At 42.2% G+C, this 15,928-nt stretch overlaps 3 protein-coding genes across 4 annotated transcripts; 2 read left to right on the top strand and 1 right to left on the bottom strand.

Moving 5' to 3' along the window:
- The first annotated feature begins 257 nt into the window (after positions 1-257).
- On the top strand, positions 258-4,157 carry LOC105384965 (tyrosine-protein phosphatase non-receptor type 13). The gene is made up of 2 exons (XM_011555267.3): positions 258-522; positions 836-4,157. The coding sequence occupies exon 2, from the start codon at positions 840-842 to the stop codon at positions 4,032-4,034; it is 3,195 nt and encodes a 1,064-aa protein (XP_011553569.3). The 5' UTR covers positions 258-522; positions 836-839; the 3' UTR covers positions 4,035-4,157.
- Positions 4,158-4,957: 800 nt separating this feature from the next.
- Positions 4,958-7,230, bottom strand: LOC105384944 (60 kDa heat shock protein, mitochondrial-like). Its single transcript, NM_001320024.1, is given in 1 exon segment — positions 4,958-7,230. A coding segment is annotated over 1 exon segment (1,719 nt). The 5' UTR covers positions 6,938-7,230; the 3' UTR covers positions 4,958-5,218.
- Positions 7,231-7,285: 55 nt separating this feature from the next.
- LOC105384964 (adenosine kinase) lies at positions 7,286-13,018 on the top strand. 2 transcript variants are annotated; one of them, XM_038117276.2, is made up of 6 exons: positions 7,286-7,516; positions 7,838-8,017; positions 8,763-8,906; positions 10,504-10,693; positions 11,915-12,085; positions 12,508-13,018. In XM_038117276.2, the coding sequence occupies exons 1-6, from the start codon at positions 7,497-7,499 to the stop codon at positions 12,877-12,879; spliced, it is 1,077 nt and encodes a 358-aa protein (XP_037973204.2). In that variant the 5' UTR covers positions 7,286-7,496; the 3' UTR covers positions 12,880-13,018. The 2 variants fall into 2 exon arrangements, with proteins under 2 accessions (XP_037973204.2, XP_037973205.2); XM_038117277.2 differs by having other exon boundaries at positions 7,287-7,516; positions 7,856-8,017.
- Positions 13,019-15,928: the final 2,910 nt, after the last annotated feature.

The raw sequence follows: 15,928 nt of genomic DNA, 5'->3' as shown, positions 1-15,928 counted from the left end.
AACGTTCGTTAGCGTTCGTTGGGCCGGTCTGTACGCGGCTTTAGAGAAGTACCTACTTATGTTGCTTGCCTGAGGCCATCCAGCCATATCTTTATCAGAAAAAACAAAAAAAAGCGGAATATCTGAAGGAAATATATATAATAGGTGAATCACGCTTAAAATAAGGAGTCAAAATATAAATTTTCATATCTCTATTTAGTCTGTGAGGGCTGTGGTGTTCTGTGGAGCTGCGCGCGACAGAAAGCGTTATTATTCTGAGTTTTGAGGTATGCGAGATGCCGAGACGAGAGGGGAGGGCCAAAAACAAAAAGGAGTGAATCAACAAGCAAGCAAGTGTCGTTATTTTATTCGTAGACAAAAGTTAAAGTTATCAAATAAGTAAAACTGACCAAGTGACCAAATGTTCGTGAGAAAATGAAACGAATAGTGTGAAATAGTGAAAGTAATTAAATTATCTATTTGATAATAGTGATGAATAAAAAACTTCGATATTTCTCACGGTCAGAAATGCTATAAACTCAAGTAAGTTATTACACCTATTGTTTCAAACTTTATTTGATAACTAAATTCACTTACTTATTAACTTTTGTGAACTCTGAGTCACGTAGATACCTACAGATTTTATCCCATGAAATTGCCGCTTTTCTCATACTTTCTCTGAGCACCGCGGCTCGAACTCGTGCATGTCTAATGATTGGCTGTTTATTAATTTATGGATAGGAGATATCTTGTTTACGCGACTTGATTAAGTAGGTGATAAATAATTCTTACGAGATCAACCTGTTCTCCGATATGTTACTTAATATTTTTAACAGTTTCTTTTCCGCATTCGCAGTGTGATGCTGCGGAACTGCGACGCGGACTCGGGGCGCAGCTCGTGCTCGGCCGCGTCCCCCCCGCGCTCCCCGCGCCCCCCAGACCCCCGCGTCCCCGACCCCCGCGTGTCCGACACCAGCCACGCCGTCAAACGGAGACATCCCACCAAACAAGAGGCCAGCACCAACACTGACCTAAGAGTCAGTGCCCGACCCAGAAGCTGCATCACACTCCTCAAGTCGCCAGACGAGAGAGACCCTTTCCCCAGCTGCAGGATACCCAGAAATCACAGGAGCTCAGTATTCACAGTGTTTGATGCACCAAGAAAAGGAGGCCTAAGTGATGCTCACTCGACGTTGGATATAGCTTCCAGTACTCACATAGAAGAGCCCAAAATTCAAAACAATGCTGTGTCTCTGAATTTTGTTAACGGAACAGTGGACAAGAAGGGACCTCCTTTAACAAATTTCCGAAGAGGAAAACCAGTTCAACGAGCAGCCTCTAGATTGTACAGAGCTGATGGTAAAGGTGCTAAATCTGGGTGCACCGGCCCAGAGTTCATTGTGAGGGCTTCCCAACCAGTAAAACAACTGGATTTGACTCTGTCAGCACTTGCTGACAAAAGATTAATCACTGTGGTTTTACTAAATGGACAAAGAGTAGAAGTACTCTGTGACACAAACACAATAACAGCTGGCCAACTGTTTGAAGCTATTGTGTACAGTGAGAAGTATGAACATAACTTTATGCTGGGCATAGCAGTGCTTGTTGGAGGGGATTTCGTATTTCTTCCCGATGATTATAAACTGAAGAAAATAGCTCCAGAAAATTGGTATGTGAAGCCAAAGGATAAGAAACACAAAACGATAGATGAATCAGTTACCTTCTCACTGTTTTTGAGGATTAAATTCTTCTTGCCGACCAACATTGCCAGAAACATCCAGGGCGGGGAGTGGAGGCACCGCGTGTACCTGCAGCTGCGGCGCTCCACGGTGGAGGGGCAGCTCACCTCCACCACACAGAACCTCGTCCTGCTGGCCGGGTACGCCCTACATATCGAATTTGGAGAGTTCTCTTACAGGGAGCATGGCTCTGGCGACTACTTCTTACTTGAGCACTACCTGCCTGAAACCTCCATCACAGGTGACATGTCAGAAGTTAAACTGAAAATGAAAAGAGCTCATGAATCAAGAAGAGGCCTGGACAAAGATAACGCAATAATAAACTACATAACACTGGCCCAAACCTTTCGTGATTATGGAGCTCATTTCTATTCAGCAGTTTGGGCAACCAGAGATGGATTTTGTAGAGATGTTTGGCTCTCGATAGGGCCCCGCGGGGTCACTCTCTACTCTCGAAACGTCCATGTCTCGGAGGAGTTTGGCAGCAACAACAATAGAATAGTACTGCAGAGCCTCCCGTGGCACCACATACACACATTCTATTACAACAAGAAATGCCTGTACATTATGCCTAATGCTAATTCTGGCTTGTCCAAAATGGGTGTGAAATATAAACTCAAAATGACAGACAATAAGAGCTATTTCGCCTTCTGGCTCGCCTCACTCCACCACCGACTGTATTTAAAACTTTATGCAAAAGAGGACTTCATAAATTATTTATCAGATGAACTCAGTTGTCCAGTGAATAAGGATGGTAGCCCGAAGAAGGTCGATTGTAGTAATTTCCAAGACAGTTACAATTTGGCCGTCAGGAATGCAGGCAGAGCCAGGAAACCAGTGAAAAGAAGATTCAGAGTAGACATTTTTAGCGAAAAGAAGGCGCAAAATAAAGAAAACGAAAAACCGAATACGGAAGAGCTTTTGCGGCAAATACTTTCGCCGCAACCCGACGACACACTGCCGCTAGACGCCTCGCCGCGCTCGCACACCATGGGGAACTCCTCCAACGACGGGCTCTCGTCCTCCGACTGCAGTCTTCCTAGAAGACACGGCGTCAAGATGGGCACAAGAGTGTTCGGCGGCGCGAAAACCGTCCTCGAGAACAAGTTCCCCAAATCGGGCAGCGAGTTGAGGAGGTTTGACGATACGGTGACTGCACAGAGCGACTCGGATGACCTGTGCTCGGGGTCGGAGCCGCGCTGCCGCGTGGACAGCATGGCGCTGCTGCCGGCGCGCCGCTACTCGCCCGAGGCCTACGTGCTGGGCTCCCCGCGCGAGGGCCCGACGCTCGCCTACGCCGCCGCCAGCAACGACTCCTCCGCCTCGCTGTTCGAGCGCCTGGACCGCCTGGGCGCCGTGCAGGCGGAGCGCGCCTTCGTGACCGCGTCCCTGCGCCGCGGCCCCGCCCGCGCGCTCGGGCTACAGGTCGCGGAGGGCTCCGACGGCAACGTCTACATCAAGTCCATCACCCCCGCCGGACCCGCCGACAAAACCAACAAACTCCTACCCGGGGACCAAATCATTTCCGTCAACGGACAAACCTTAATCAACGTCAAGTATGACAAAGCGTTACACATGCTACAAACGGCACCCAACGATGTAGAGCTCATTGTGTTGCAGAACACGACTGTCAAGAAACTATGTGATGAATTCAGTACTCCCAGTGTAAGCCATGTGAAAAGTGTTAGTCATAGTGTCGCGAGTGGCTTGGAGGACATCGAGATAACTGACGACGAGCTACTGAATGAGGAAGCGTTGAAGACTATTTACGCGCTGATCAAACTGACGAAGGAGAAAGTGATAAGTAGGATGAAGGATAAAGATTACCGGCGCACCCCGAACAAGGGGTTACAGAAGTGTCATTCTGAGAATAGAGTGTATGAAGAGACTGATGCGGTGGACTACTCGCGCGAGGCGACGCCGCGGGGGCAGAAGTTCCACACGTGGCGCGGGGGGGGCGGGGTCCCGGCGCGCTCGCGGCGCCCGCTCAGCCTCAGCGTGGCCGCCGACACGCCCTTCACCGACCACTTCCTGCACCACGGCCTGCCCGACGAACTCATGAAGAAAACCTCACTCAAGTCCATTAAATCGTCACTCAACAGCTTGGACAATAAGTCCGTCAACAGCTGTGGGTCGGCCAAAAACGTCGCTCTGCCTAGAAACTATGGTTTGAGCCGGAAGTGGCTGGGCCCCGTGCGCTACCCCGTCACCCCCTGCAAGAACGGGGACCCCCCCGACGGTGCAATCAAAGATGTCGTCAAGAGACATTTTGTCTATGGTGCTGGAGAATCAGAGAATGATCAGATATTTTTATAAATAAAAATACTTTATTTTATACCTACATAGATTTACTAAGTTAATTGTTAAAATGACTATCTTATTATTACCAGTTGTATGATATTAAAGGAAGATAATCTAATAAATGCCATTCCAATATTTCCTAAAGAGTATTATTATATCTAACACTCTCTAGGGGGTAGAGTCGCAATGTAAGCATAGTTTAGACAAAAATAGACCTAAATACTGAGCTAAAAGTTACATAACTCGTGACGAATGATACGTGGATACGGTCTCCACTTCATGCTTTTTTTCTTTATCTCACGATAAGATAACAATAGCAAGTCGTATCTACTTACGCATTCAAGTCACTCGTAGCAAGAAATGCACGCTACATTTTCGACTGACTTAAAACCACGAGGTGTTACATAATCAACTAAATAAGTTGTTATGTGAAATCAAGAAACATCTCCAATGTATACTGATGTGATGTACTAACTAGTACCTGCCTACATGTCCCAAACCACTTTCATTCATAATTTATTTTAGGTATCCAATGAAAAGCGAAAGCTTTCATTTACTCTGGCAACTCGGAAAACCGGTTTCCTTCAAGAGCATTTATTACTTAGGTGCTTAATTAATTAAAAAATAGTAATTACCTTCAAACCACTAGGCACTAGAAGTGGAATACAGAACTGTACTAATAGGGAGACTACTAGATATGAGCTAAGGGTTATCGAACTTTGACCCCTAGTGATGACGCTATTTATGATGATAGCCTATTGTAATGTAACTGCAACGAACTTATTTAAACGGTACCTAACTACTTACGGAGTATGATCATTATATTGTGCAATTTGATTTTGATTACATAAGTACGTACTTACCTATAGTGCTATCTATAAATTTATCGTTGGACATTGAACTTGTTAATTTGTAGATAGAAAAATGAAAAAAATACATTTAGAAAACATTAAATTTATTTAATAATAACACTTAGCTTGCTAAAATTCAAGCAATATTATATAAAACTAAATAATTCTAACAGGCAAAACAAATTGCCCGACTACATTAACACAATCAAACTCTCATAGAAAATAAAAATCTACTGGATATTCATTCACGCGGCCCAGACACTCATTGCAGTACCCTTTTAACAGTTGTGTGACTACTGAAATGTTCTTTTACACAATAAATGCGACTTTACACTAATCCTTATAGTCTTACATCATCCCGCCCATGCCTCCCATGCCGCCCATGCCTCCCATACCGCCCATGCCGGCCATGGGGTTGGCCTCCTTCTCGGCAGGGATGTCACAGATGACGGCCTCGGCGGTGGTGAGCAGCGAGGCGACTCCACTCGCGTCTGTTAGCGCGGTGCGGACTACCTTGGTGGGGTCGATGATGCCCTTCTCGATCATGTTCACGTATTCGTTGTTGAGCGCGTCGTACCCGAACTCGGGGCCGAGGTCCTCCACCTTCGCGACAACTACTGAGCCGTCGATGCCGGCGTTGCGCGCGATGGTCATGCATGGCATGCGCAGCGCCTTCTTGATGATCTCCACGCCGGTCGCTTGGTCGGCGTTGGCCGTCTTCAGCTCGCTGAGCATGGGGATACACCTGAGCAGGGCGGAGCCACCTCCGGGGACGATGCCCTCCTCGACGGCAGCGCGGGTCGCGTTCAGGGCGTCGTTGACGCGGTCCTTCTTCTCGTTGACCTCGACCTCGCTGGAGCCGCCCACGTGCAGCACGGCCACGCCGGACGCGAGGCGCGCCAGCCGCTCCTGCAGCTTCTCCTTCTCGTACTCCGAGTTGGTCTCTTGGATCTGGTCCCTGATCTGCTCGGCGCGGCGGTCGACGTCAGACTTCTTGCCCTTTCCCTTCAGCAGCAGGGTGTCGTCTTTGGTGATCACAACCTCTCCAACCTGGCCAAAGTCTGAGAGCTGGATGTCCTCCATCTTGATGAGGTTAGCATCATCTCCAAAGACCACTCCACCAGTGGCAATAGCCATGTCACTCATGGTTGCCTTACGGTTGTCTCCGAAGCCTGGGGCCTTGACGGCTGCGACCTGGAGGCCGATCTTCAGCCTGTTGACCACCAGGGTGGAGAGCGCCTCACCGTCGACGTCCTCAGCGATGATGACGAGCGGCTTCCTCTGCTGGTTGGCCATCTCGAGCGCGGGAATGACGGACTGGATGTTGCTGATCTTCTTCTCGGAGAACAGGACGAGGGCGTCCTGGAACTCGACCTTGGCGCCCTTGGACGAGTTGATGAAGTAGGGGGAGATGTACCCGCGGTCGAACTTCATGCCCTCGATGACGTCGAGCTCGTCGTTGAGCGTCTTGCCGTCCTTGACCGTGATGACGCCGTCGCGGCCCACCTTCTTCATGGCGTCGGCGATGAGCGAGCCGATGGCCGTGTCGCCGTTGGCGGAGATGGTGGCCACCTGCGCGATCTCCTCGGGCGTGGTCACCGGCTTGGACATGCTCTTGAGCTTGTCCTTGACGGCGTCCACGGCCAGCATGACCCCGCGGCGGATCTCGATGGGGTTGGCCCCCTTGGAGATCTTCTCGAAGCCCTCCTTGGCGATGGCGCGCGCCAGCACGGTGGCGGTGGTGGTGCCGTCGCCCGCCTCCTCGTTCGTGTTGTTGGCCACGTTCTGCACCAGCTTGGCGCCGATGTTCTGGAACTTGTCTTTGAGCTCGACGCCCTTGGCGACTGTCACACCGTCCTTGGTGATTTTGGGGGATCCCCACGACTGTTCCAGGATGACGTTCCTACCCTTGGGGCCCATCGTGACGGCGACGGCGTCGGCGAGCACGTCCACTCCCTGGAGCATGAGGGCTCTTACATCAGCACCGAACCTCACATCTTTGGCGTAAAATCTTGCTGATTTGTGCAACGCGACGGATTGGCGGGCAACGCGAGGTAGGCGCAGCATTTTGTGGGATGTGGAATGATAAATTACGACAAAAATAAGGTTTCAAACCTTTTCTTCTCGAAATTTCTCACCGGGATCGCAAAACGTGATCCTTCAGCCGGTATAGGTTATACTTCAATGAATGAAATGAACGAATCAACGAAAGTCATTCGGATTTTAAAAAACCATAGTCGGCAACTTCACGCTAGAATAGCTAGAGTCTATGGAAAAGCTTCTATTGTCTATGGATTTTTTTGATTAAAACTCCGAATAATGATTCAACTTTTCCGGTTTTCACTTTAGCTGGTCACACTTATTGTATTTCGTTCATTCATAAAATTTATTCATTCACTTTTTATCCGGATTGTCGAGCCGGGAGCCGGATACTTTTTTGACAACTGACATTTCATGTTTGCGGTGAACGTGTGTAGCACGTTTCTTTAATTATTTTTAAATCAAAACATGCAGTAAATTCTATTTCTGCAGCTCGGATATCTTTACAGTTATTGTTTTTCTTTAGTTTGCTTCAAAGCCGACGTCAATACATTTTTATCTGCTTTTAACTCTCAAATATTACATAATGGCTGAGTCTTCCCCATGGTGAGCAAATTTTAGCGTTAATTAACTATTTCCTCAATGAAGGTGACTTATTATTTGCTTAATTGAGACTCACTGCATTGTCCTTTCGACTAAACCCCACGCACTTATTATTCTGCAGTGTGTTCTTCCAAACTTACTGTTTGTTTTTCATAGTGTTCATTCATACTGCTTTACTATTTTTAAAGTTATTTTTCTATTTCCTTACACTATTACAAGAACCGTTAGTGTTACTGTAGTGTGTGATAATAATTTATAAATAATCATAGTTTAATAATCCTTAGTTATTTAATTAAAAAAAATTAAAAATAACCTACTTAATAGCAAATGTGAACCACACAGTCTGGCGGGTAAGGAGGGCCTTCTCCTCGGAATCGGGAACCCGCTGCTGGACATCTCCGCGACGGTGAGCGAGTCGCTGCTGCAGAAGTATGACTTGAAGCCTGATGACGCCATCATGGCTGAGGCTAAGCACATGCCGCTATACAAGGAACTCACTGAGAAGTAAGTTCTGTTGCATATTGTAATTATGGAACCGATATATTAAGCAATAGTATCATCATCATCTGCTGATAATCTTTTAGTGATGGACATAGGTCCAAAAGAACCAACACAGTAATCTGACATCAGCCTTCCTTATCCATTATTAAGTAAAATTGTATTGTATTGAATACTATGCAGGTTTACCAATATTGTAATCCCTCAATAAAGCTGTTCTCACAAAGGTTTTATATGGGTACATATTTATTTTTATAAAAATGAGTTAAGTTATTGAAGCTCAACCAGTTATTTCCTTTTAATTTTCAGCCTAAAGGAGTATGTTCACTGTGACATATTTGATGAATCACGCAAGTGTATGCATGCATCGGTTTTGTGATGAAATAGTGCATATTGTAGGTTTACTCTAGTTGATAGATCTATATTTTTTATAAAATAAATATATGGCATGCATTCTATAGTCACCCGTGATTGTACTATCCTGTAAATAATATACTGTGTGAGATTTTATTGAATTCCAAATGTTATAACAAAAGACTGTATATTGTATTGTATCAAATACTATAATCTATTATTGCATTTTATACATTTGTTGTAATGTAAATATATGAAATAAGATGTATCTATGTTCAATACAATGTTGAGAATTTGCATGAAAATGCATTTACCTAGGTATTCCATGAACATAGCCACCACAGCTCTATAAAATAATCACTAATAAAACAATAGTGATATCTGAATGTACTTCCAGATACAAGGCAGAGTTCATTGCGGGGGGCAGCGTGCAGAACTCTCTGCGGGTGGCGCAGTGGATCCTGAAGCAGCCCCGCCTCAGCACATACTTCGGTTGTGTCGGCAATGACGACTATGCCAACATTCTGCGGGATAGAGCTGTGTAAGTATATTTTATTTTCAACAAATTACATTGAAAAAAATATAGGTATTTGGCATAGTAACAACTGTTGATGGTGAATGATGGAATTTATCATAAAGATAGTGATAGGAAATCAAGCTGTTGGCAGATAAAGATACCTTCCACAGCTAATTTCTGCACCCGCCCACCAAAAGCCTATCACTATATTTATCAGTATCTACTTATGATACTAATAAAAATTTTGTAGGTCCATCCGCCAATATGGTTTATTCTGGAACTGTACAATACTCACTGTTGTTTATTCTTACATATACAAAAACCCACCATTATGTCACAAACAAAACAGACTCAATTTAGATAAAGATTACAAATTCAAGTTGTATACTATACATGTGAAGTGAACCGGTGATAACATTTGCTCTCGCGTTATCTAAAGTTTCTGAAAGAGTTGAGTGATCATCAAAATAATATGTTATATGATGTATGCTCAATTATTGCCTTAAACTTGGGTAATTTACTTTAGTAAATAAAAAAAATAAATCTTAAAAAATTCTAATAAATCTTGTGTGTGATTTTAATCACACACAAGATTTGATGTGATGATTACAAATTCGAATCATCTAGAAACTCAATTTCGTGTTCTTATCACTAACTGTTAAGTCTGTAAATATTTGGGTAGTTAGGTAGGTGACTGTTATCTATGTAGTTAACACGCTGAATGATATAAAGAATTGCCGCGGTGGTCCTACACCTACACCATGCTGCTAAAGATATCAAATACTTAAATATTATTGAACCAGCCACCTGTGTAAGGTTCTCGATAGACGGTTCAGCATAACTAATAGATACCTTCTTATCTGCAAGTTATTATGGTATCCGTATTATTTGTTTGACGATGAGTTACATTTGAAATACATTCGCAATGGTACCTTTTACGTAGGTTCGTAATGTATCTTAGTAATCTCGAATAGGATTTGCTTTTGTATTCTTTAGTGGTTAACTATTACTTACCAATTATTTGCCATATTCAACATAACTGTATACACGTAGTTTCAATGGACCTTCCACCATAGGTTAATAATGATTAGTGAGACTACGCAGTTAGCTCTATTAGCAATTCTATTCTGTACCTAATGCTAATGAATGGAGGTATTTATAAATAGATATACTTTATCTTCTTCGTATATGTATAATATGTACTATATGTATGTATTGTGATGTTCGTAGATATTTCCTCTCCGAAGTTAAAAATTGAGTTTATGAGAGGACCATATTTATCAGCAATATTTAACAACTATCGCACCCCCTGATCTAAGACGTTATCACACAATCTATTTGACCGGATAGCGCAGTGGTTAGTGACTCTGACTGCTGTGCGGTGGTTCTCGGGTTCGATTCCTGGCCACGGCAGGTATACAAAGACCAAATTTTTGCCTATGAATAATAGAGTTCTTGTCATTCTTACAATCATAAAAACACATTGGTATTTATTCTAGTCTATTTAACCGTATCTCCATTCGGAGAACAGGTTTGCCCTACCGGTCATGGGTTCTTCAACCGGGCTCACTCCAACATCATTGTCAACCACACAACCCTAACCACCCCCCTCCGCCCACAGCGCAGAAGGCGTGATAGTCCAGTACCAAGTCACGGAGGCGGCCCCGACGGGCACGTGCGCGGTGCTGGTCACAGACACGCACCGCTCGCTCTGCGCCAACCTCGCGGCCGCGGAGAAGTTCACCCCGGAGCATCTAGCTAGCGATGACAGTAAGGCCTTGATACAGAAGGCGCAGGTTGTTTATACTTCTGTGAGTATTAGTTTTTGTTTTGCTTACGTATTTTATATAATAGTGGCAGTTAGAACGGTCACTGCTCGTCTAATTTCTTAGTAGGTACACAAAAATAGTAAAAAGTTACTAAAATATGTACATACTATAATTTAACTTTACTGAATTTCATAAAATTTTACGTTTAAAAAATTGCATATAGCATAATATCACTACCACTTATGGACGTTGTAATGTTGTCAGGTGAAATAATTTCTTAAATCTGTCTTTTTTAAAGCCTTTGCAATAGTAATACCTTATATATATCTTTCCTCTTTATACCATTATACAATGGTGTAGATATGGGTCATGTCGAGCCATATTGAAAGACTGCCTTTACTTGCTCTTAATTAGTGGAATTGGGCCGCAGAATATCATCTCATGTTACCACAACCTATCCTATTGTGTTTCTTCATAATTACCTAACTGCATTTAATATAACAATTTTATCAAGATGTAGGTATCTTATTTTTATTGAATAAGTGATAACCTTATTATGTCACATGCGACATCTAGACACTGGTTTTCACCTTTCGTCTCCGTAAGCATTTCAGATAAAATAACTCTCTAAATACCTTATGCAAAGATGCATTTGTGCAATGTTTATCATTATACATAAGCAATGTTAATCATTATAATTTTATACTTAAGTGCATTGTATTTTATGTAGATAACATTGATATAGATTTTTGTGTATTTGTTTAAGTTCTAGAAAGTTTGTCAGAGATCTGTAAAGCATATTTTTAGGTATTTTGTAGAATCCTCATGTAGGTAATAAGTACCTACTTATAACATTTCCATACAATACATGCTGAGTCAAGGCCATTTTGCTGGCACAGTGGGCAACACAACTGATCCACTTCACCAGACAATGTGTTTATGTGAATGTATGGACTTCACAAACACTTATTCATAGTTTGTGTTGTATGTCATCACCAAATCGAACAAACAACACCAGAAAACAAAATATTTATCTTCTTATCTGTCCCGTCCAAGGTCCTCAGCATAGCAGTCAGAGCCACCATCTTACCTGTTGCTTTCCACCACCTACCATCACCAACCGATCCTTTCCCGGGCGGTCTTCCCCTTAAACTTTTTTATTGTATTAAACCTATTTTTGTGTTGTTTCTGTGTGTGTTTGAAATAAATGTATTTTCTTTCTTCTTTCTTTCTTATACTTATAACGCACCTCTTCTTCCGCAGGGTTTCTTCATCGCGGTCTCCCCCGAGTCGATCCTGCAGCTAGCTGCGCACGCGCACGAGCACAAGCTCACGTTCGCCATGAACCTGAGCGCGCCCTTCGTGTCGCAGTTCTTCAAGGAGCCGCTGGAGAAGCTGCTGCCCTATGTGGACGTGCTGTTCGGGAATGAGGCGGTTTGTTGAGCTTGTTGTTGGCCTGTACAGGGTTTGCAAAAAGGGAAAGCCGAAATCTACATGTGCAGCATGTTATATCTAAGCCCGAAAATGAAATCAGAATTTCTAAATTCCAACACCTGTATAGGGTTTTTCAAAAAAGGCATAGTAAGCCGAAATGGGGTGACTCAAATGGGTTAAAGTTAATTAGTTTTGTTCCCGAACTTTAGAAAATAAATTCGAAATTAAATTAAGTGTTAAAAGGCTCTTACAAAATGTTCTCAACTATTGTTGTTTACTTAACAACCGCCAAACTTAAACTCCCCGAATTTTATACTTATCCACCTATGACCCAGTGGTCCAACCTGACTTAAAAACTGAGGTGAGACATCTGAAAACTCCTACTAAATAACATCTGATACATTTCCAATTCACCTCCACAGGAAGCGGAAGCATTCGCGAAAGCGTTCTCAATCAAAGAGACGAACATCACCGCCATCGCGCAAGAGATCGCGAAGCTGCCCAAACTCAACGAGGCGCGCCCGCGCGTGGTGGTCATCACCCAGGGCTGTGACCCCGTCGTGCTGATCGAGGACCACGCCGTCAAACACATACCCGTAACTAAACTAGCTAGGGAACAAATTGTAGACACAAACGGAGCCGGCGACGCTTTCGCCGGAGGCTTTTTAGCACAAATGCTCCTCGGTAAAGACTATTCCACGTGCGTCAAATGCGGCATTTTCGCCGCCACGCATATTATACAGCATTCCGGGTGCACCTTCGATGGAGAGTCGACTTTTAAGGTGGACAGCTAAGGCGAGGTGTTGATTGATTGTCGGGGAATCTTGACTGTGTCGCTTTTTGATGATAGGAATTGGTGTCCGGCTGATGTGAGAAATTGAGGCTTAGCTAGTTTGAGTAGTTAAAGTAACTTAGCTATACACTCAACTATACTATTTACACACACTAACTCTTCTGTATTGTTCAGTCTGTCACTGGATTAAGCCAAAATATAGCCATAAAGCGGACATAAACCGAATGATCAAGATTGCCCGTTGGTCTTCCAACGTTAGGCCCGGGTCTCCTATTTACTCCGTAGGTCGCGTCAAGTGTCACCGCCGTAGGCCGCGTCACGATACTCACTACGTCTACGCGCCAACGTCGGCGTGTGAGGGAGACCGCATCAGTACATTTCTATAGTGAGCATCGTGACGCGGCCTACGGCGTGACGCTGGGCGCGACCTACGGCGTAAATAGGAGACCCAGGCCTCACATCTTAGTTGTAAGAATGTACCGTGCGCCAACCACCAGTTAAGTACTTAACTCACATTAGCAAGCTCGTTCAGCGTTTTATAAAATCGACCCCTGTGACGAATTAAAAGCCAACTATTACAAAAAATACCTATCACAAAGAGAATGTTAATGTGATTTACATAGCTTACTTATGATTGGTGCACAGTTAAGCTTGTATTATAAGTAACTTCTTGACTTGTTATTCAAATGTACTTGTAAAAATACCCAAAACAATACATAAAGCAATAAGGTTTATAGCATAATACTGTATTTTATTTAACGCTCAATTATATTATATTGCATCGTGGGCGTAATGAACTTTCAGTCACTCGAATAACTTTTTTCATAAGAATCATAAGTTATTTTTAATGGCTGAAATACATAAAATGTCCATGTACCTATTTTGCTACAACATGATTTAGATATATTATGTATAAAGATCTGAAGTCAATTATGATATGGGCGCCAATACAGTTATACTGGAACATTACCTTGTAAATAATTCTGAATTGTGCAATGAAGTAGAAGTTGGAAGTGACTTGAGTTATTTTTGTATAGCACACCTTACTAAGATAACAGCAATGACAAAAAATTATAACTAATAACATAAAACTTAATTAATCAACCGTAAGGATTTATTTTCTAAACTAAATTTTTGTATTTGAAATCTAATCTGAAATTAGTTTTTTTGTCCTTTAGATTTTGCAACAAATCTACAAAATAAACAAATGGTTTTCGTACTTATTGGCTTTTAAGACTTTTCATTATTTTATGTTTTGCGTAACAAAGCTCAAAATATTTCCGTGATAGTAATTACTTATTTATATATTAACCCACAGAGTGATAAGCTGAGTCCCATTTACTTAAAATCAAAACAATTAATATGATCTTATCATTTATTGTCTACGATTGTATAACAGCAAGTTTAACTGACAATAATTATATATTCCTTCTGTTTAGTATATCTATGTCTATAACAGCCTTTGCGAGTTACTGTTGCTTTATTGTAAAAGTAATACAATATTAAAATCACATACACTACTTGTATCTAGTTTAAGTATAGCTATGCTTATAATGTGTAAGAAACTATTAGTTCTTAACCATTTATATATCAGTCACTGGAGTCTTAATATGTCTTATAAAAAAACACTATAAAAATAACAATGAACAATTAACATGTTACAGATCTACAAAATGTAAAAAATCTAAACAATGTAGCAATATACCTCAGTACTCTAACATATTTTAATAATTAACTTTTGATAGCAATCTGATCACCATCTATAGAATATCTACAATACCATAAAATAAAACAGATCTATATAGGTAATATGAGGAACATAAAAAATACTGATTAATGAGTCACAACCACAATATCAGATAAAAAAAGCAGCAGTGGCCATGGAACCTGCTTTTCTATAACTCATTAGCCAAAAGTGGCCTTTAGAAGTGCGGCCACCTCATCCTCCGGCATAAACACTATGGCATAATGCACAATGTGCACGTCCCAGTTTGGCGCTGTCTCAGCCTCATTACCCAATAAAGGCATGCAGCGGTAAACCTCAATTATAATAAAATTATTAATTATTTTGGAGTAGCGTCTCGTGTTGGGCCTGGGTGTCACTCTGCATATAATTTTAGGCTTCTTTTCTTCTGTACAACCATTCTTGCACACACAGCAGCCCGATTCCAATATGGTTTTCCTCTTGATTCTTCCATTGTTTATTCTGTAAATATTTATATTGTTTAAAATGCAGTAGTTGCATTGATGTTGACTGTAAGTACTTATGTTTGTAATTGAATTGTTGACGAATAAAGTGTTTTTACTGGCAGTAACTTTTTATTTACATTAAAGTAGCATTTCTACGAATCTACCCTCATGGTTAAAGTCAATGGTTCGTAAATACCTTCTATTCTGTTACTATTTAGTTATTGCGTAGGTATAGTTGAGTATGTAAGTTATAATAGGTTATAATTTAAAACGTACCGCCTTTTCCATCGCATAGTGGGATAGGTATAAGCGTATCAGCAGGATAGTGTCAAATTACTTGTAATTACAACAGTGTGACTTCATACGCTCACGCTAACCCTTAACTTAAAAACAATTTTTCTTGAGATACTGATTATTTTCGTGAAATATATATTACTGAAAAACTTTGTAGAATGGCAAGTAATTCTCCGAAATAGCTTTTAGTGGTTGAAAAATCAAGAAGGAAAGAATTTGGACAATTTTGTAAAGCCCGCTAAACCGCTGACACAAAACTTTTTTGATCTTGACATTTAGTGACAGTTCGTTGAATGAATGATAATTGGTTCCTCAGAATAATAACATAACAGCCATAGAGTATATTTTTTATAACAGCTTTGCATTTTGATTCGGTTCGCACGAACTTCACTTTGTACCACTTTGTACTGTACGATTCATTCATTTTTGAATTCACTCTGATGAGTAAAGCCGCCGACACATTAGCGGACCTGGCTGTCACCCGCGACTGATAGTGTGCACGGTCTTTTGGGACAGTTCGTGCCAGATCGCTCTCGGACATCTTTGTCGTTCAGCTTTCAGACGTC

The sequence above is a fragment of the Plutella xylostella genome, chromosome 3 (genome assembly GCF_932276165.1).
Source record: "Plutella xylostella chromosome 3, ilPluXylo3.1, whole genome shotgun sequence".
NCBI classification, from domain to species: Eukaryota; Metazoa; Arthropoda; class Insecta; order Lepidoptera; family Plutellidae; genus Plutella; species Plutella xylostella.
This window is presented reverse-complemented; position numbering and strand designations above follow the sequence as displayed.